Raw genomic sequence first — 22,899 nt, 5'->3', positions numbered from 1 at the left:
GTCTCTGCCTTTGTCTCAGGTCATGATCCCAGGGTCCTGGGACTGAGCCCCTCATTGGGCTCTCTCCTCTGTGGGGAGCATGCTTCCTTCTCTCTCTGCCTGCTTGTGATCTCTAATAAATAAATAAAATCTCTGAAAAAAAATACCTTAAAAAAATCAGTGATTTAATCAGTTTATATATATGCAAATGACAATATGCTAAAGAAGAGGTCCACTGTCAAAGCTGTCATTTTATCATCCTCATCTGAGACTTCTTTATGCCATTTCACACTTCCAATAAATTGAAGTTCCCTACTACAGTTTGTCACTATGTCCCTCCCAATCCCACCCTCTTTCACCCATCCCCCCACCCCACCTCCCATTTCTTTTTCTTTCATTCAAAATATACTTGGTTAACACCTGTTTGTCTAGCACTGTGCTGGTTCAGGGCATCAAGGTAGTCAGGCAGCATACTTTGCCCAGGAGGTCACCACAGGGGTGGGACGGGACACAAGTCAGTAAGGACAGAGCACACAAAGAACTGACAAGAGTTGAGGGTATGAGAGGGAAAGAGGAAGGTACCAGGGAATACTGAAAAGGGGCATTGGAGGAGGGTCCTCAAGGACGAGTTTCAACAAAGGTCATCTCGGAAAAGAACTTCTCTAGACTCAGGAAACAGATACACAAAATCCTGGTTATGTATTTCAGTCTTTGCTTGCTCTAGTCACTCCAATACTAACTATGCTTCTAAATTTTGTTTTTTACTCTTTCATATTGAAATAGCTTGTTTTCTCTAATTCTCTTGAGAGCCCATGCAATGTTTAGATTACTCCGATGTAAAAAGAAATGACTTATATCCAATTACTATTTCGTATTAATTTTTCATTAAGGAAATAAGTTGCTTCCAAGTCTAGATTTAAGTACGTGTTTATTGAAGAGATTAAACTAAGCCAATATAAATGTTCATGTCTTAATGTTAAGAGGATAATAATTCTATATGAGCTTGGAAAAACACTAATAAATGTATCCATGAAGAACCATGAGGGTATTTGTCCCAGCATTATTTTAAATGCCAAGAACCAAATGCAATCCTATCAAAGGGACTGGACAGACTGTAGTACATCCATATGCTGGGAGTCCTATGGTAATGAACTAGCTAAGTATCAATTTGGATAGAACCATAGCTGAGGGGAGGAAAAAAAAAGTTGCAGAATAGTATTTGTAGCATGATACCATTTAGATACACTCCAACAAGGCAAGGCTACCTATCTCTATGATAACAAAAGTACAGAAAACTGTACGGACCAACATAAAACGAACTTACCAAAGTAATCAACTATTTCAGTGAGGGTGCAGGGTCAAGATCATGTGGGAACAGGGAACAGAATGGGAATGGTGATTAAAGATGAATCTATCTACAACACTATTTCTTTTAAAAAGAGGTAATGGGCTTGTATATTATTTGCTCTTTTTTTTTTTAAGTGTGCACATAGGTGGGACACTAGAAGCAAACATATACAACTTAACAGTGGTTAATTCTTCATGGTGGGAATACTGTCTCCATTATAGTTTTCAAATCGCATCACCACCCTGCTCCCCAATCCCATACCCAAAGTAGGATCACAGCAACGTCAAAAAAGCTAGAAGGAAACAACCAAGTGTCAATAATAGTCAACTTAGAGAGACTCCCTCATTAGTATTACTCTCCAGACTTTCCAAAATTTCTATATTGTGTCATTTTAATAGTTGGGGGAAAAAAAACCCTTTCAAGTTAAAAAAAAAATTACAAGCAGTAGCAAACATACTAAAGCAGACCCAATTATACATAGGTTATCTAATGCTGAACCATTTTAAGGAAAATCAACTATTTTATTTGATCTCAGATCTTACACGTTCTTGTTTAAGTAAATTCATTACCCCCCCCCCTACCAAATCAAAAAAGATCTTCAGGTTATAAGGCATGTGATCCTCCAGATCAGTTACAAATGGGAATCTACTGCTATTACAACTGTCAAGAAACTTCCAGATGAGTGGGAAACACTGGTGTTTAGCCACTAGATGGTTTAATTCAAGAGACTCATTCTATTATATGAAAAGTACTTTGGCTTGAGGACACAATTAAAAACTTAGAATTCGTTCTTGATGCTTAAATCCTGCTTCTGCTACATGGTTCATGAGTAACACCTAGGAAAGCAACCCCCCCAGTGCTACAATCCAAGAAGCCCCTGGAGAGCTCTTTATGAACAGAAGTACTCTGCTAGAAGGTGCCAGACAGGAATGCTGGGGTGGGGGCTGCAGTTGTAAATGGGATGGTCAGGGAGGGCCTCAGGGAGGAGGTGTCAATTCGAAGGAGGTAAGGGAGGAATCATTCAGTATCTAGGGGAAGAGCATCTAATACAACACTAACAGCCAAGTGCAAAATGCATCAGGACTTTGCTTGCTGTGTCTGAAGACCAGCAGAGAGACTGGTGAGGCTGAAGCAGTGAGTAAGGAGAAGCCAAGAAGCGAGGTCAGAGAGGTGATGAGCATTTGTGGGCCCTTTTAAGGGTACGGATTTTAAATCATTCTGAGGTGGGAAGCCAGAGACTTAGCTAAAACAGTGATAAATAAATCCCTTTTTAAAATTTTTGTTTCTAACAGAAGTCTTATCTCTAAAAAAACAAAACAAAACAAAACAGGTGAATAAGGAAACAGCTCAATCAGGTCACAGCACCTTAGTGCTGGGGACAGAACAAAGGTCTCGAGCAAAATGGAGTGGGCTGTCTCTCCCACAGTAAAAATGAAGTTTAAACAATCTGATGGTGCAGGGAACCCCAAAGGTGTTAAGAAAACAGCTAGGGTCAAAAGAGCTTTAAATGTTTACCAAAACAGTCTCTGAAAGATTAAGGTGCCTCCCTCCTGGTACAAGGTCTGGAGATTACATTTGGAATCAATAGAGTTTCCACACTGTTTTCAATTAAGTCAAGATTCTGGCTTGGCTGAATCCAAGAATACATAATAGTGCCAAAAAGGACTTAGTAAACATACTCTTAGTAATAAATGGGTTGGAGCCTAATCCCCAGTGCCCCTGCTAAGTATAAAACATCATCTGCGCTCTGAGACAGAGGGCAAACTCAGATGGGAAATAGGAAAGGATTCACAGGGACTTGAGTTCTGGTCCCAACCCTGCTATTAACTGCAAGGCCCTGGCTAGATCACTTCACTTCTGTGGGTCTAGGTCTTCACATGAAATAGCCAGACTGTATGATCTCCAAAATCTCCACTCTTCATTCCGTTAATAAAGGGACTATCAACTCTTAACAATCTAGGATTTAGTAACAATGGCCAGAGCTCTGGCAACAGAGGAGTTTAGAGAAAATGTCAATAGTTAAGTCCATAAAGGAAATGAATTCTGCAAGGCACATTTTTAGGTACAGAAATATTCTGGAGCATGTAATACAAGGCTAACAACATGCTAAAATACCACAAAGAGATACAAAATCCATGGACTACTCCAAAGTAGGTAGAAACAGAGTTTATAACCTTGCCTTGGAGGAACAAATTCAGCCAGACCGATTCTACCCAAAAAACAATCTCCAGACCACAATGATCTCTTCCTATACCAGGCCTTTTCAACTGTTAGAAAAACACCCAAAGCAAATAAACAGGAGTGTATCTCCTTTACCTTTGCTCTCAGACAAGCTGTGGAGAGCGTTTCTGGCAAAGCCACTCACATTCTAGATAACAATGGCAACAATGGCACTTCTGGACGAGAAGGGGAGGAGACAGAGAAAGAACAGGCTAGGAATTCAGAATTCAGAGAAGGAACATTCTCAGGACTGAGCGTGTTTGCCCTGGCACGTTTTCCTTCCTTTTGGCAATGCTATCACCACACTAATGAATACGTCTGCAGTAAGAGAATTTTCCCAACACTTGTTTCCATTCAACCAGGAACTATTTTGAAGATATTTTAAGAAAACATATTTTGAAAACTGCTTTTATGAAAACACGGTAAGTGGAAGTAGCAAGTCATTTTTAATCTACAAGATTTAAGATTTTATTCACCAGACATTTTCTAATCATATATATATTTCAGTGATTCGACCAGATACAATTCAGAACGCCTTCTAATCTTTTAGACAATTATTCTCTGGCATGACTTCAGGCACTTGTAAAAGGGAGGATGTTAGGAATAAAGGTTTAGCGAAACAGCTCACCACCTCACCCTCGGTCTTTCAGCAGAAGGGAATCAGGTCATTTATAACTCTGGAGGAGGAATTCAAATCGTACTTAGTTGAGGTTAAAAAAAAAAAACCACCAAAAAGACTACGTATCTTAAAAAGTAAAAGAACAGACTATTAAAACAGAAAAATATGCCATGCTTTTGCTTGTTATACTCCAATCTCAACTGTTCTGGAATAACGAATCTTTTGACCCACAGGCTAATAGGCAGAGAAAGTAAATGACATCAACATCGAGTCATGCTGAAAACTGGTTTTTATTTTAGCCTGTTTCTGTTGTCTAATCCCAGGAGGGGATCTGTACAGAGTTGTACACACTTTTGAGTACTTCTGATACTGGGGTCAATACGTAAATAAAAGTGGGAAAAATTCATCACCTCTTACTTGTGAGGATATTTTTAATGATCAAATTTGTGGACAATGAAATACCTACGTCCAGTTATCAATACAGAAATTTCCTTCAGAATAATCTTGTGAAATGAGAAGTCAAACAAGTGTCTCATGAAACACGGTAAATCCACCCTAAGGTAAGTAGGCAAACAGCAGCACCAAGGGCAAAAATGGTAGCTCTATCCCGGGGTAAAATGCGCTTGTACTGCAGATGGTTGAGGCAGTTGTGGCTGATGCAATTTAATTTTAAGTTTACGAATTCCTGTGAGAAAACAGTAAGTGAATATATTCAATTATTCTGATATTCCATCTTCATGATAGATGCCCACATAAAGTAGAGAATTCAAAAGCAAACTGATTAATTCTATTTTATAAAGTATATATAACTGTTCAAAATATATTTATTAAAGATTGCATCTTATCATCCCTACAGCAGTGTCTCAGACTACACCTTTTTTAAGAGTAATAATTCTAGCATGCAGGAGGTGACCAGGGTTGGGATGTTCCAGTGGGTGGGGATGCCGCCAGCTTTGGCAGCGACAGCCATCCTGCCAGCTTTGCGCATGAGCACACGCTCAGGGAGAGTTTCATCTTACCTCAGCAGCCAGGCCCAGCCCGTGGCAGCCTGCACCCGGGCAGAAGTCTCTTCAGAGAGCTGAGCCTTTCCGACTCAGGAGAGATGGACCTGGGCCGGTCTCTTCTTAGGTGAGGAACAGACCAAGGAGCTCACTGTCAATGCCCTGTGTCATGGGAACTTCTGACTGATCCTGTGTGTGTTCAGGAGATCTAAACTCAACAAGGGGTCCTCTTTTCTGTTTCTTCCTTTCTCTCTGACAATATGGAATCTGAGGAATGGGCTGGACGGATAAGAAAAGTTCATTTATAACTAAGAAAAGGTGAAGTGTTATCCTTCCACAGCCAAACCCTGCTACCAACCTAGCAGATTAAGACCTGCAGCCTTAAATCTACTCTCCTGTAGTTTCATCCTTAGAAGATTATAATCTCTTTCCTTTCTCCACAATTTATCTTTCACTCTCCTGATCATTCTTATTACCACAGTGTCTGAAATCAGGCAGTATTCATTCTCATGGTCAGAGCAGTAGAGAAACACACGGCCACTCTGAGTAAACAAAGTCATGGTTAAAAGATGAGGCTCCAGTCAGGCTGCTTGGGTTGTACTCTGTGAACCTCGGCCAAGAATTACTGAATCTCTTTGCCTTTTTCTTTCTCTTCCTTACTTCCTGAATCTCTTTGCCTTTTTCTTTCCCTCCCTTCCTTCCTTCCTTCCTTCCTTCCTTCCTTCCTTCCTTCCTTCCTTTCTTCATAAAGCTAGGTTAAATATTGGTATCTACACATCATAGGGCTATTATGAAGAGTCAATGAATCTACGTATAGCACCTGACCAGCAACCAGCCCACAGTAAGCACTCAAGTTTACTATCAGCTTCATGAGCTCAGGCAAGTAACTTCATCTCACTTTCCTTGTCCTAAGAATGAAAATATCTGCCCCTACCTCCTCGTCTCTGAATCCTTTAGCAACTGTCCAGAGCATTAGAGGCTGTGTTGATGACTGGATTTTGGGTTTCCCATAACCCCATCATGCAGGAAATAGCAAATATAGTTACTCTAACATTTACTACTAAAAAGACCATTCTAATTGCATTTGGGATGGGGTGAAATACTGGACTGGAAACCAGAAGTCAGATTCTGCAACTAGTTAGTATTGATTTATCTCTATCTTCTTGAGCCTCGTTTTTACTATCCCTAAAATGAGGCAAATGGGTGATATATGTGACATTCCTTCTAGCAATAAGGTTTTCACAACACCAGAAATATGAAACAAATCTTAAATTACAGTGAACAAGTTTTTCAAAGGGAACTAAGACATTACTCTTGTTTTTAGAAGAATCACAGTTTAACTAAAGATAGAGGAAGCCAAGAAGGATACACGTTTTCATTATGGTAACAATCCAAAAAAGGAGGAACGGAGCTAATGCCAAGAAGATGTCAAAATTAATAACCAGCTTAAAAGCTAGAGGTCACCTACTATAAGTAGGAACTAATCTAAAGAGCAAGTTAGGCAGAATTTTTATATAGCAAATGGGAAGATTATATAATAACGAATCGCCAAAGGCAGAATTAAAACTGATATAAGCCAGCTTCAAGAAGGAAATGGACAAATCTGATAGAAGCAAGCTTGTACAGAGGCAAGGCCCTCCTGGAGCAGAGGGGGAGGGGAGGAAAAGCTCACTACTATTTTTATTCTGGTAAGAGCAGAATGAAGGTGAATGAATTTAGATATTACAGACTGTTAACAGGGGTTTTTCCATTAATAGGGCCAATCTGACCACTAGGTTCTTCTATCACTTAGAACTTTAGCATCTGGCCCCCAAATCTGTCTCTCTGTCTGTCTCTATCTCTCATCATTTATAGAGACATTAGCTATCACCCATACAGACCACACTCCTCACCCTCTGTTGTCTCAGTCCCTGAAGCTTCCCCTCAGTGTCCCCTTCCTCTATCACATCTCATTCACACTGCCAGAACATACCCAAACTTCGTCATCTTACAGACAGCTTCACCTCCAAGATCACAGACACCTCTGGCCACCACAGTCTCCTATGAATGCGAATCCACTGACCCTCCCTTTTCTTCCCCGCCTACTAGCCCTCCTATCTTCACCCATCCTTGCTCAGTTTAAGATTTAAGAGCCATCAACATGATCGCTTTGTAACAACACTCTGCAAATCCTGTGCCCTCGCCCCTCCAAAACACCCATCTATAACAAGGAAACCCATCATTCATATCCGCTGTAGTTGGACTTGAAGGTGCCATTAAACACTCATTCATTCGCTTGTTCACGCCCTCACCTCAATATAGAGCAGGCAGTGTCTCAAACCCCGAGGAGGGAAGAAAGAATGTTAGTACAACAGAACCAGGGCCTGCTTTCATGGAGTTTGTATCTACTGGGCTGGCAGGGAGGAGACACACAGCATCTGCACCAACTTTTAAAAGTATGCTCAGTAACCTTCTGTGGGTTCAACATCACCAGTAATCTTCCTTTCTCCTTTCACTGATGGCCTGTTCCCCGTTCTCCAATGACTCAGGCATTTTACCGTTATTTTGCAAATCTTCTGTTCCCTTTGCTCCTCCATTTTCACTCTGACTTAAAAGCCCTGCCCGTTTTCTTTGAGAAATTGTGGGCCAATGGGCAGGATTCTTCATTTTTCCCATCAAAATCCTCCCAGCACACATGCTCGTTTTTCCTGCCTCAACTGTTCACTCAAATATTTAAGGTCTTGCAAAACACAAGTCCTCCATTTGTGTTCTGATCTTGTCCCTTCTAACATCTCAGAGGCACTGTAACTTCAAGCCCCCTCCTGATCCCCAGCATCACCAAGATTTCCCTCATTTTCTGGACAACTCCCTAGAGTAAGCACACAGGCATCCTTCAGAATCTCCCATTTCAGTAGTAAAACACAAACCTTCCTTTTATCTCCCCCAATTTTTGTGTTTTCCTTCATACAGCCAAACTTCTTCAAGACAATGTATTATAGACATCAGAGTTTCTCCATCTTGGCACCCTGATCCAAATCACCAGTATTTCTACTCTTCTCCCACAATAAGAGAGTGATCATTAACACCTGCTTAGAACCTTTCAATGATTTTTCCACTGCATTAAAAATAAAACTCAAGCCTTTCACCTGGTCCACAAAGCCCTACAGGACCTCACCCTACTTGCCACTTGGACCCTCTCTTTTACTCCACTGTTCACCCACCCTTCCACCTTTCTCGGGCATGCTAAGCTCCCATCTGCCCCAGGGCCTTTTCCCTCACAATTTCTTCTGCTTGGAATGCTCTCCTCCCTGGTACTGGAGGATCAGGGCTGGCTTATTTTTCCCTTTTCATTTAAACCTCAAGCTTAAATTTACTTTGTCAGAGAAGCCCTTGCTCAACACCTAATCTAAGGTAGCTATTATGTCAATTTTATCACATCAATTCTCTATAAAGCTATCAGGCATTTTAAATTTTTGCTTTTTCTTTTTTCCCCTCAAAGAATATAAGGATCAAGAGAACAATTTGTGGGCGCCTGGGTGGCTCAGTGGGTTAAGCCGCTGCCTTCAGCTCAGGTCATGATCTCAGGGTCCTGGGATCGAGTCCCGCATCGGGCTCTCTGCTCAGCAGGGAGCCTGCTTCCTCCTCTCTCTCTCTGCCTGCCTCTCTGCCTACTTGTGGTCTCTCTCTGTCAAATAAATAAAATCTTAAAAAAAAAAAAAAAAAAAAAAAAGAGAACAATTTGTTCACCTCTGTATCTCCAGCACCTAGAGTAATCCCCTGTATACAGATGGTAGCTAATAAATTTGTGGAGCTGATTAGAATAGCGTAAAGTGTATCCATATTCTGAGAAAGTAGGCTCTGCTTCAGCTGCCATCTATACTCTAAAACAAACAAGTAACTGCAAAATTTCACTTTCAGAACAGCAGTAAAAAGGGAGCTTTTAACAATGGCTTACATTCTCATAGCATCATCTAAAAAAACTGAAAAAGCAAAACAAAAAAACTTTAACGAAACCTTCCCACTAGAACCTTGTTTCTTTCTCTACTGGAATTCCAAAGATATAGATCACTACAAAGTAGCAATTATATAACTGAGACAGAAACTAAATTCAAAACCAAGGTCATGAAAGTAGAGAAATATAGAGGTGATCTGAATGGAATTTTGCTTCCTCAGTCTAAGAACTCATTCTACTTGTGGAAATATAATGGTCCAAATAAGCCTCTGCTAAATGACTAAGCCCAAACCCTATCAGAAACTACATATCCCACTCCAAATCCTGGTCCACCCCTGACAACACACTGAGGAGGTAACTATACAATGTTTCCATCTAGGAAAACACAAAGTAAAATGGTAAACATTCTAAACTCTATAGTTTGGTCATACCATAAAATTCCATTCCAAAAATATTGTGAGGTAATTTCTGGCCACAGTGAAACAAAAACTTAGAATGCTAGAGGCATCTGCTATTCTGACAATGAAAAAGGTTCTATCACTTTCCTTAACTGCTGGCACAAATACAACTAATAAGGTGCACTGAATATCACAATATCTTAATCAGAATATCTTCTAATTAAGAACCTCTGGCAGACTGGGAGACTTACAAGGGACTGTGACAGGTTATCTAATCTAGTTTCCTTGAAACAGGGAGATCTAAACCGTTCTATTTAGAGAAGAGCTGACCTAACCATAAAGGCCACTGGGAGAGCTCAGCATCGTTTTCCAGCTATTGTCACTGCCCATGACCTTTCCAATTGGTCTCCATTTACTCATACGGTTTGGCTAGCTCTTGCTATATGCCATTGGCAACAAATTCCACTGCAGAATGAGCATGGTATCCCCCCCTCTACCATTTTATCAACCATTAAGCAAACCATTAAGCAGTCCCTCCAGCACCTTGTTCTCAACTAATCATTCCTCTTACTCTGCTCTGGTATCACCAGATTTCAATCCAGACACACAATGCCTGCAGTCTGTTCCTGGGAGAGAGTCCTCCTTACTGCTAATGCAGAGATGTACACAGGCAGTATTTCAAAAGTTTGTTTCCAGGCTTGTCACCTGGATCTTACAACATAGTTTTCTATTTTTAGGAAGTATAAATGAGGGGTGCCTGGGTGGCTCAGTGGGTTAAAGCCTCTGCCTTCAGCTCAGGTCATGATCTCAGGGTCCTGGGATCAAGCCCCGCATGACAGGAAGGGAAGGAGGCTCTCTGCTCAGCAGGGAGCCTGCTTCCCTTCCAGTCTCTCTGCCTGCCTCTCTCTGCCTACTTGTGATCTCTGTTAAATAAATAAATAAAATCTTAAAAAAAAAAAAGCTTAAATGAAAAAAATAAAAGTGTTAAGTGGTGACAGAGTTCCCACACTAAGGGAAGGTTATGGTTATTACAAAAGATTCTAAAATACTCTGTACTTCTGAAAGAGGACATAAAATGACAAATTCTTAATTTTCTCTTGAATGCTTCTGTTTAAGTAGCTGTGGTGTGACGGAGACCACTACAGATCCTGAAGGCAGACTTCAAGGTATTTTCAAGACCTTTAGATGCTGAAAGCCTTAAATCTAGTACCTTATGTCTGTATTTTATTGGAAGACATAATCCCCCCTCCGGTCTTAGGTTTATCAAAAATATTATTATTTATTAGCTATGAACAAGGGCCTTTTCTGGTTCATCTGAAGAGAAAAATGGAGCGGGGGGGAGTGGGGAGACACAAGTGGAAGAGTTAGACAGAAAAGAGGACTGCCCCCAGCAGCAACCGAAGAGAAGGGACAAGAGGACAAGAAAGAAAAAAAAATGAAGTTACGTGTAAAGGTTTAAAGACAGTGCCCAAGATACAATAAACGAAACTGCAAGCAGAAAAACAAAGGAAAGAGAACAGTCTGTACCCTTACACACACACATCATTAAAACTAAAAGGAAAAAGGAAACTGGTGGGGAAACATGAGGGCCAGCAGGCTCTTAGCAAGCTACCAGGTGAGAATTCTGGCCAAGGATAAGCTTAATGGCCTTCTAGAACAAAGGACAGGAAAAGTATAGACCCAGACAAAGATGGAGAGGGACATTCAGAAGTTACACATCTGCCATATGTTAAAAACTATATCCTTCTATAATATAAAGGACCTTATTGTATTTAGAAATTACACAAAAAATGTTTTTAATCTCTTTAACACCCATGGATAACAGTATCAATGTTTTGGCATTCATACTTGGAATTTCATGGAAAAATTACAGTTACACTAGAGAAGATTACCATTTTTCTGTGTATTCCTTTATTTATTTATTTTTAAAAGATTACATTTATTTGTCAGAGAGAGAGAGAGAGCTCGAGCACAAGCAGGGGGAGCAGCAGGCAGAGGGAGAGGCAGGCTCTCCGCTGAGCAAGGAGTCTAATGAGGGACTGGATCCCAGGACTCTGGGATGATGACCTGACCTGAAGGCAGAGGCTTAATGGACTAAGCCACCCAGGCATCCCTATGTGTTCCTTTAAAGATGGTGTTTAAAACATTAGGAATGACTATAAGGCATTTTGCCCATTAATATATGCCATAATTTAACTACTTTATTATCTATTGGGCCACTTAGGTTGCTTCAAAGTTTTAAAAACAAGTTTTAAGAACAACACTGCAAATTGCACACTCTGATACATTAATCTTAGTGCACATCTCTGAATCGTAAGATAATTTATGCAAAAATCACTAAAAGGATATAAAATCTTTGTCAATCAACATATACTGCAAAGTCAGCTACATGACACTTGCCAATCTGACAAGTTCTGTATCTCCCACTTTTTAAAATACGCATTCTTTGGAATAGACATAAAACCGTTTTGTATCCTATGCTCATTGGTTACTTTTCCATTTTTATTCAAAACTGCTCCATTCCTCCTCTTCGTAGATGGGATCACTCAATTTATTTCACCCCCACACCAACTGCGAGTCTGTGTTTTCTCTGGAAAAAGCATTCTCTTAATAGACGAGCACCTGCTGGAAGCCATCTGGGGAAGGATGGCATACGGCAGTCTCTGGAGCAGCTTCTCTGCATGAAACAAAATCTTCACTGATGGGGGATGATGGGGAGTTCTGAGAGAGTATTATTTCTGAAGTCCTTATGCGCACCTTCACAATTCTGAAGCTTTTTTCTAAAACTATATTCTCAAAACACACGAAACAAAATCTTTCTTGTAAAAGCCTATCTCCTTCCATACACTCTCTTCCCTGACTGAGGTACTAACTCACACCTCCCCTAAACAGCAATGAAATGTTGTCACTAAAGCCCATGCATTATTTTATTTATGTGGGTCTTCTCTCCTAACTAGTGAGAGCCTTCTGTGACCTTCCTAATTATTAGAAGACTGCGATCTATCCCAAGTGACTAATACATTGGTCACCATCAAACATGCAGAGTTCACTTAATTCTAGCATCTCATTTTCTAGAAAAGGACACAACGGTCCAGATGAGTATCATTCTCTTGGTCAAGGAAAACCAGGGCCAGAAGCACTCTTTCCTGATCACCAGTCTACGGATCAAATGCACTCTCCCAACTCTACGTAGCTGGGGATGCCAGCAGCACTGGCATGCTAGGAAACTTTCTGGATGAAAAAGATAAAAATCTGAACTTTTTTTTTTTTTTAAGATTTTATGTATTTATTTGTCAGAGAGAGAGAGAGAGAAAGAGGACAGAAGCAGGTAGAGTAGCAGGCATAAAGAGAGGGAAGCAGGCTCCCTGCCAAACAGAGCCTGATGCAACGCTCGATCCCAGGACCCTGAGATCCTGACCCAAACCAAAGGCAGAGGCTTTATCCACTAAGCCACCCAGGTGCCACGAAAGTCTGAACTTTCGAATAAATCAGAACTTAAAGATTCAGATATGATTTATTTCAAAGCGGTCTCTCTGGAAAGCCATGCAAATATCTCAATGATGTTACAACTGATCAGAGAAGCTTTGTAATTTCTCTTTTGAAAGCGCCTTTAGGGCCAGTTCATAAGAAAATCATAATTCTTAAACTAAGGAAATTTCAGAATTGTGTATCATTTTACACCCCAACTGATGTCACTCAGTTTTTCCATTTATCTTATTCTGTGAAATTAAATGAACTTTAGCCATTTCAAAAACTTATATCCAGCTTCAAAGCATCAAGATGACTTCATAAACATTATCACTAATGATACTCCAAGAGAATATAACATTCCAGAAGGTCAGCTTAAGATGTCAGAAATAACGATGGCATTGAGAAACTTCATAACCTCTTTATATTCCTTCTGTAAAGTCTGTTTATATTCCTTCTCTTCCCAAAGAGATAGCTTTATTGCCATTTTGAGGGGGAAAAAACCCCAACTTGTATAATGATATAAATTGTTTTTAAAGGGTATTTTTAGTTAGGCAATCATGACCTACTGAAAATTCTCCAAAACTTATATAGAGGATACCCCAAAAGGTGAGCATGTCAAATAACATTGAGTATATACTGAAAAATGCCTAGCAAATTGTTTTAAAGTAAATACATCAGAATGTAAATGATAATACCCATTGAGGGACAGAATTATGAGACATTTTTAATTTTTCTTTATTTCTGGTCACCTGGATCTGCTTACATTCCTACTAAGACTATGGGGCGATTATAAAATAAATAAGTAGCAATCAAACATATATATACACACACATATTAATATTCCAAGATCTAAGCAGTAAGGAAGCTTCATCTAAATTTGCACATCTTAATATTTAAGAGCTCAAAAACCTGGCTCAGGAAGAAGGGTATGCCTAGATACTATAGAGGCAGAATTTTAAAAGAATCTAAGGTTGGGATTATCTAATCTCCTTGCCCTTCTATATATTTCTACAACTACCTATACAACTCAAAAAGGAAACCTTCCCTATTCTAAATGAGCCACTAGCTTTCAAAATGTTTAAAGCAAATTCAACAGTTATTATATTGTTGATGACCTGAAAATAGGTCACCCCCCCCAACTGATTATAACTCTCTTATGCAATGTTCCTTTGAAGGAAACAAGCACAGCTTGTACAAATATTTCAACTACTTCTACTTCCCTAAAAGAAGATGGTACACATCTGTAGGTATTTCTAAGTTCTGAAAGCACATACAAAGGCAAAAGAAAAATTATGAAGAAGTTAAATCAGCCTAGTCATTTGTCTCAAGCAATTTCATATTACATCATTAATTTAAAAGTACATGGGCATCTGCTGTGTCACTGGTGAATAAACAAACAATGCCTGAAGTTTAGACATGTTTACTTTGAAAGTTATGATGAAATAATTATCTGGAAAAATATGTTAAGATAAGGTTTGAGAAATAACTACATTTCTGCAGGATATGTAACTGCTTTTCTGTATAGTTCACTGTTAAACAGTTATATTGATTTCTTTCTGACTAGGAATTTAGGGCTCAAAACTATCAGCATACCAATTTTTAGTCTAAGCAAATGGACATATATGAAATATATCTGAATTTATATGGTTTATACATTCCGTTTGTAAAGACTTAAAAATCATACTACTCAAAGTTCAAATGCCTGTACAGAAAGAATGGATCATCAGGGGACAGGCGACCACAACGTGACAGAAAAGCACCCCCTCTTCATCCCCGGCCCAACCCAAGCTGAGTAACACCATTCCATCACCCTAGAATGGACTGGGAATGACTGCTGTCCCATCCCTACAGGCATTAAGTCAGATATATTTGGGGATTATCTCAAGCTCCCCTTCCTATTTCATCATCTGATAACCCTTCACCTCAGAGACCCTTGCAGCAAGGGGGAATTTCTAATTTAATTATTCAGAAAGTATCTTCTCCATTCCTGAGCTTAGAAAAATCATCCAAGGGACCTTAAAAGGAAATCACCAATTTATTCTTAAAATGAATGCTAAGAGCTCCCAGTGTTAAGAAGGAATCACAGGCGCTCTGTATTACTTTTACAGCACAAAGCTTGAAAGCAGTAGGGTAGCTGGAGAGTGGAGAAGAAGCTACTACATTTTGACTAAGAATTAGTCTACGATGATCCTACCTTTTCCACGTTACTTATCTTAGATAGAAATGTGGAGGGCTAGAATCAAAATGTAAAGCTGAGGATGACTTTGGTCCACCTCCTTAAAAAACCAAACCAAAACCAAACCCAAACAAACAAAACAAAAAGTCTTTTTGTTGGAAGGTGAGTGGGCTGTGTGGTGTCTAAAGTCCAAGAGGCCTGGCATGAGTTCCAAAGATAAGCCCATGGCAGTAGCAAGACATACCAACCCTGGCAATTCAGAACATGAGGTCCAATGTGACTAAGAATGAATATATTCCAATTTTATTTTTTATTCTTTCTTAAAATTGGTCAGTATTTTATAGTATTTCAAACTCATCTTTAAGTGAAAATTTTAAAAGCTGACTTAAGTTTGCTGAGTTACTACCATTCCACAATCTCAAAACCTTTAAAAAAAAAAAAAAAAGGTGTCAGCCTTTCATCAGCTATACCTCTATAGCATCTGATGCTAACAGACCTACATTGTCACTAAGTGCCTTAATGGGGGGGGGGGGGGGGATGGGTTATAGTAGTATGGCCAATTAGGGCAGAGAGAAGATGAAGGAGGAAAAAAAGGTACCTCTTTATACAATCCCACTGAGGCTCCTACTCTACTCTCTTCGGCTGTTCAGGGGGCTAAAAAGATGAGGAGCAGAGAGAGCAGAAAAGGGGAATTTCACTCCTAGGTACCCACAGCTGCAGTGAACAAAAGCAGAGGTGGCTCCAGATAGGATTCTTAATGACAGAATTAGAATAAACACTATGTAACATTAATTCTAGAATAAACACTATGCAATTAAAATGAGATTTAAGGTATGTTTATTATTTTACTGCTTAGCCTGAATAGACACTGGGCCTTAAGACTGTTTCATCTGACCCTGACAGAAAAATTTAGTTATAATCATTACAATCAGGCAAAGGTATATTTAATCATCTATCACACTGTGAAGTCCCACAAAAAGTCCCTGATTAACTGAATTTTTCCTTTTTAGGCTTTGGTGAAGTAACCATTTTTGGAATTATCTCTCACAAAATGCCGGATTTTTTTTTCCTTTTCTCTGTGCTTTCAAAACTCTCTAATGAGAAAAACTGAGTAGTTACATACCTATAGATGGAGATTTGAAAGGGTATTTATCAGGAAGATCCACTCTAACTTTCCATACTCCGCCTTCATATGGTGCTGAAATAAAAGTAAAAATGTTGAACATTAGAGCTGTGTCTCCACATTAAAAAATAAACCCAAGTTTAAGTGAAACATTAAATCCTAGCATCTTTTGAAAATCTTGCAGATTAATTAATTCCACATTAATTCATCAGCAGGTAGTCTATGTTCAGATTAAAATAACTTTTCTTTAAAAGATGTAGAGTTAGAAAATAAGATTTGTGGGGCGCCTGGGTGGCTCAGTGGTTTGGGCTGCTGCCTTCGGCTCGGGTCATGATCTCAGGGTCCTGGGATCGAGCCCCGCATCGGGCTCCCTGCTCCGCGGGAAGCCTGCTTCCCTCTCTCTCTCTCTCTCTCTCTCTCTCTGCCTGCCTCTCTGCCTACTTGTGATCTCTGTCTGTCAAATAAATAAATAAAATCTTTAAAAAAAAATAAATAAAAATAAAAAAAAAAGAAAATAAGATTTGTTTCTCCCCTACATTTACCTGATTTTTAAAGTATTAAACACTTAGTTCATAAGTAACAGCTTCCTATTTCAATCTTCCCTGTTGACCCACCCCTCATCAAAAACAAAAAACAGAAAAGGGGGGGGGAAACTTACCCAAAACCATCCATGAAAAAAACTAAACAATAGTATTCACAATTTCTGTTTTAAACTGTCATATAAAGTAACTATGGTAAAAGCAAAATTTTCTGACTGGTTCTAGAGTTTCATTAAATTTACTGTTCAAATACTACACCTACCTCCACTGATATTCTCATTACCTACTAAGGAATAGAGAAAAAGAGAAACTGAAAAAGAAGAACACATATATGAACACGTGTACTTACTTCCTTGTGGTCCATAAAACTTCACTACAAATTCATTGAGTCCTCCCAGGATCGTAACCTCATGCTTACTCTCAATGCTAAGGTGAAAAGTAAAGGAAAGTACACAGGCTTTGTATTACCTGGAAGAACTAAAGATGATATCCCCAAGATATGCTATGTAAAGTGTTACCGACATTTGATTTGAAACTGATAAAATATGAAATATACGTAGTCGTTCTGGTCATTTAGAAGGCAATACATACTCTTATGAAAAGAATGCAAATAAACTTCAGATTCAGACACTGGTGTTCAAATCCCAGGAGAGCCACGTACTGGATCTGTGGCCTACACAACATAATGTAAGCTCACTCCCCAAGATTTTATTATCTTTGTCAATCAGGAAAAACCACTTCATAGGATTTCTGTGAGGATCAAATGGGTTAAGTATGTAAAACACGGAAACTGCATTTTGTAGATAATATAAAGGAAATAAAGGCACTTAGTTTAGTTTTTCTCCCCTCTGCAGTCTCTCCTCGCTAATCTACCCCTAGTGAACCTTTAACATAAACTCCATTATTCCCTTTAGTCAAATTCAAAAACTTAGCAAAATACCAATTCTCCTAAACTCAAAATGCTATGCTCTTAAAGCTAGGGATTTACTTAAGCAAAGTCTCCACCCATTTTCCCCCTGGCTTAGAAGAATAATCAAATAATTGTGATGTCACCTTCCTACAGGTACTATTAAATGCAAAACAGCAGCAGAATCAATCAATAAATCTTATCTCTAGTATTTATTTCACCTACCCTTTCCCTCCCCTTCCAAACCTCTCTCCAGCTTAGGTTGGCCTCTAGCTTCTGGCATGTTCTAGGGCTCCAATCACAGGAGTACTTATGTGTTGTTCTCTTCCTCAGAAACTTATCTGCCCCTGAGACTCTTAGATGTTTAAGGTATTAAGATTCAACTCTAAAAACCAAACCAACCCGCATCAGTAGACCTGTTGTTTTCTATTTCTTCTTTGTGGTCTAAACAAATAATAACTCGGGGATTTTATGGGTGCCTGGGTGGCTCAGTGGGTTAAAGCCTCTGCCTTCGGCTCAGGTCATGATCTCAGGGTCCTGGGATCGAGTCCCACATCGGGCTCTCTGCTCAGCGGGGAGCCTATTTCCTCCTCTCTCTCTGCCTGCCTCTCTACCTACTTGTGATCTCTGTCTGTCAAATAAATAAATAAAATATTAAAAAAAAAATAACTCGGGGATTTTAGGTAATGAACTTTGGGGGGCCCCTCACAATGAAATTAAACAAGAAAACCCCAAACAACCACATATGGAAAAGGGGATCTCGAATGTCACAATGTAACTGAACAACAACAAGAAAACCCCAAACAACCCAATAAAGATAAACTGGTCTCACCGTTCTCCACGGCAGTGCAAATCACATTTTAATTACAAAAACTATTATACCAAAGGCAAAGAAACCAAAGAAATTTTAAAATGTTCTCTTACACAGAGAAAAACAGTATTTTTAAAGATATGAAATTACATATTTGGCTCTCCTATCCTCTGTCCTACAGGCCAAAGAACGGAGGGGCTGGGTGTAATTTGGCAAAGCCCTTCCTCAAAAGCCTTGAACAATCCCCACTAGAGATATTTAATAGGACAATTTAGTCTATACTAATTTGATCTCATTCTTTTCTAAATGAAAACTGTTTTAACAGCATGCACACTGAAAGGACTCAAATAGTATCCGCCCTGGAAAATACACTTTATTTCTCACTTGGTCAAATGACACAAACATGCATGCATTGGTGTACAAAACTCTTCTGGACCAGTCACCCTCTGACATGGCAAAATATTCCAAAGTATTAACCGGTTAAAATTTGTTTTAAAACAAACAAAAAGCACCTCGAGTTACAAGTTAAATCTAGTTACAATAGACAAAATTAAATATAAACAATAAAACCCTTGAAGAAAACAGACTTTTTAGAAAATCATCTTGGGGTGAAAAGACTTCCCTAAGAGTAACACCAAAGTCAGAAACCAGAGAGGAAAAGATTAGCAGATATAAGCGCACACGAACATTTAAAACATTTATATTGTAAATGACAAGATTAAAACTAGAAGAAAAAAATTATAGCATATGACCAAAAAATGTAGATTACAATATAAAAGGTTATTACAAAGCAGTAAGCAAAATTAAAGGGGCACCTGGGTGGTTCAGTCAGTTAAGTGTCTGACTCCTGATCACAGCGCAGGTCATGATCTCAGAATTTTGAGATGGAGCCCACGGGCTCAGAGTCTGGGCACGGAGCCTGTTTAAGACCCCCCCCCCTTCCCCTTCTCCCCGGTTCTTGCATGGGTGGTTCAGTGGTAGAATTCTCGCCTGCCCTTCTCCCTGGTTCTCTTTCTCTCCCTGCTTTGCTCCTCCCCCTGCCCCCTTGGGGGAAGAAAAAGAAGGAAAAGAAAAAAAGAAAAATTAGAAACCCCTTGACAGAGAAAGACCAGGACAGCCAAGAAAACTGAATGAGCAAAATTAAGTTTTAAAAAAGTTCAACTCTTTAGTTTAAAAATTAGACATTTTTCACTATGAAAATGAAAGGGCTAAAAAAAAAAAAAAGAAAGAAAAAAAATGAAAGGGCTGATGAAAACCTAGTGTTCAGTGGAGTATAAATTCACATTCTTGAGGATAAATTTAGCACTGTGTTCCAAAACTCAAAATAAATTTATTCTTTTATTCAAATTTCACTTTTATGAAGTTTATTTTTTAAAAAATAACCAGACACTGCTGGTGGGAGCGTGATACAGTTTCAACCACTTTGGAAAACTGTGGGCGTGTTAAGTACACATACATACACCCTATGCCCAAGAGCATTTCTCCCACTAGAGAGCCATATAGCGATGACCACCAACACAGAGGTTTCAGAATGCTCACAGCACGATTTGGAATATCCAAAATTTAGGTTACAACCCAAAGGCTTGTCAATAAAAAAGATAAACTATGATTGTCACCCAGCAGAATACTGCACAGCAATAAAAAATGAATTCCAACATTTGAGTCTCCCAGATATTACAGTGAAAGAAACCAGGTACCAAAGAGCACATGCAATGTGATTCCTTCGCTACACATTTCGAACAAGCTAAATGAATCAATGGTGTGAGGAATTAGGATAGTAGTCACTCTAGTGGGGACAGCAATCATTTCAAGTGGTTCAAGGGGGACTTCTCCGGTGCTGATTAAACATTTGTTCCACTTATCACTGAGCTACAAAGATTTGTGGACTTTTCATGTATATGCTACTGTTTAACAAAATGTTCACTAAAAAGACAAAAGTGTATCTGAAATGTGCAAATATGTTTACTGGAATATGTGACATTTAAAAATGGAAATTAAATATTTATTAAAAGGAACTGATTTAATGGGTTATTAGCGATTTTATACAACAGGCTGCCACTATATCCACTAGTGTTTACTGGTGCCTGCTCCATACCCACAGCTCCTCTAATGTACGTTTCTGCTCAACTTGAGATATCCAGAAATAGGTAACTGAATAAAGTAATACAGGTAAAGATATCCCCGTCATTAAACAAAACCAAATAAATTCACAAGGAAAATGAAAAGAACAGAGTAAGGTAGAGGATTCAGAGAGTTTATCAAAAGAAGTCATAAACTAATTCTATAACCTAAAAATCTATAGAAGCAACATTCCTCATTAGAACCAATCTGCTATGAATAGCATTGGTGGACAGCAATTACTCTTAATTAATCATTTAAAGTTATAAGTTATCCACATGGATGTCTTTTCCAGAAAACTTAAGATATTTCTATCCTTGACAGGTATGCAATAAATCTGGGTTTCTTCCATTTTGTGATCCGAGAGTCAGTCTATGCTTTTATCTACTTTCCAAAGAAATTCTCCTTTCCCAACAGTCATGTTAAAATGAGATTAGAAGTAATGCTCCAAACCTCCCCTTTCCCACGATCCCTGGTACAACCCTCCTGTCAGATATACTGGGTCTGTCTTTAATTACACATTATACTGTAAATTGAAGAATTCTTATAGTCCATTTTTGTTTGAAAACTAAAACTGAACTGAATGAAACCTTTAAAACTCCTACCAAGTTGGTAAAATGAAGAAGCTGTGCTAAATTTATAGTGCCTTAGAATGGTACAGACCACTGAATCAAATGGAAACAAAGAATTTAAGTTTAGTTGAAAGAAAACTGCATTAAAAATAAGCCATTTCATCACCACGAATGAATGATTTGCCCACAAAAAATATGCAATTACTTGACTGCTGTAACCATGTGTATTTATGGTAGAGGCCACGGGTTTCTTTCTCCTCTGTTGCAAACTCAAGGGCAAGGAAGGCAAATGAGAAGGCAGGTTACAATGACAAAAATAATTATCTATTTCTGAGACGTGCTGGTCAGGCTAGTAGGCTGGCGGGAACGCACTAGAAGGTTTCTTGATTCGCCTCTCAGTTACAAAGCTCGAACACAGAAAATACCCCTCAGATACTGTTCCGGTAAACATATGTCAAATAAACCCATGAAGCCACGTTTTACTCAACTATGATCTAAGTTATTCGCAAAATACTGCTTTTTACTTACTAAGCATTTCACTCTTCAGGACTCTCAGCATTTTCAGTATAATAATGATTAACATTCACGGGAACCCAAGCTCGTTTCACTTTTAAAATGCCAGCCACCCACCACCTTATTTTCCCTCAATGGCATTATGATTACACAATCTAATATTTAAAGGTTAATGCCAAACTGTCAAGAGATAACTGACATTCTTGGCAAAACGTGTCTATCGGGATTTTAGAAATGGCTTTTATATAGTTCTGGAATTTTCCAGAAAGAGCGCCAAGGGCTAAAAGCCTGTGCCACAGGATTGACGTTAACAGGTCAAAGACCTACAAATCAGACAGCATTGTTTCCTAAGTTGACTGATAATGAGCTTATAAAATAAATGAGGGCGGCCTCTCTGAGCTGTGTCCATCGAAGTAAGGGAATGATGGGGTGAAGAATGCGCTTCTGTGCAGAAGGTAGAAGCAATCTCTGTGGCTTTCTGTTCAGACCAGTCTGTTTCCAACCCTCCTTGAGATGAATCATACTACAAACATTGAAGACACTTGCCAACCTTTACTCACTACCTAGTATTCTTGATAAGAACGTGGCATGTCTATAAACCCATGAATGTGCAAAGTATCACGAAAATAATACTTCTGGGGTTACACTGTTGTTGTTGTTTTTTCCTAAAGATTTTATCAAATCTTATCAAATCAAATCCTAAAGATCTGACAGAAAGAGATGCAGCAAGAGCAGGAACACAGCAAGGGGAGTAGGAGAGGGAGAAGCAGGCTTCCCGTCAAGCAGGGAGCCCCATATGTGGGGCTTGATCCCAGGACTCCGGGATCATGGCCTGAGCTGAAGGTGGATGATTAATGACTGAGCCACCCAGGGGCCCCTGGGGTTATGTTTACAAGGAATACTTCTCCTTTAAAGACATACACTGAAATATTTACTAATTAAACTATAGGATGTCTACAATTTGCCTCAAGAGTTAGAAGAAAGGTATTGAAGAAATGGTGTAAGCCCTGAGGTGGGAATTCCTGAATGTGAATGAAGCCTGGGGGTTTATCACACTGTTCTTTTATGTTTGAAATTTTCCATTAAAGTTCTAAAAAAAAAAAAAAAAATTAAGAATGTAGTCAGTTATTGGAACTTCAACATTTAACAAGCCTAACAGTGTAGAACTAAGAC

The 22,899-nt window shown here is 39.0% G+C and overlaps 1 protein-coding gene across 2 annotated transcripts in view; it reads right to left on the bottom strand.

The window, feature by feature from the left end:
* UBE2H (ubiquitin conjugating enzyme E2 H) overlaps positions 1–22,899 on the bottom strand; it is a 103,112-nt gene that overhangs the window by 27,423 nt on the left and 52,790 nt on the right. For both annotated transcript variants that reach the window (XM_082694048.1, XM_082694049.1), the window contains exons 2-3: positions 17,155–17,231; positions 16,267–16,341 (exon numbers count right to left, since the gene is read on the bottom strand). In XM_082694048.1, the coding sequence (XP_082550174.1) occupies positions 16,267–16,341; positions 17,155–17,231 (152 nt within the window). The remainder of the gene's footprint in view (positions 1–16,266; positions 16,342–17,154; positions 17,232–22,899) is intronic.

Source organism: Mustela nivalis (genome assembly GCF_964662115.1).
Source record: "Mustela nivalis genome assembly, chromosome: 12".
Lineage (NCBI taxonomy): Eukaryota > Metazoa > Chordata > Mammalia > Carnivora > Mustelidae > Mustela > Mustela nivalis.
The sequence above is the reverse complement of the archived record's forward strand: the minus strand, read 5'-3'. Positions and strand labels throughout refer to the sequence as shown.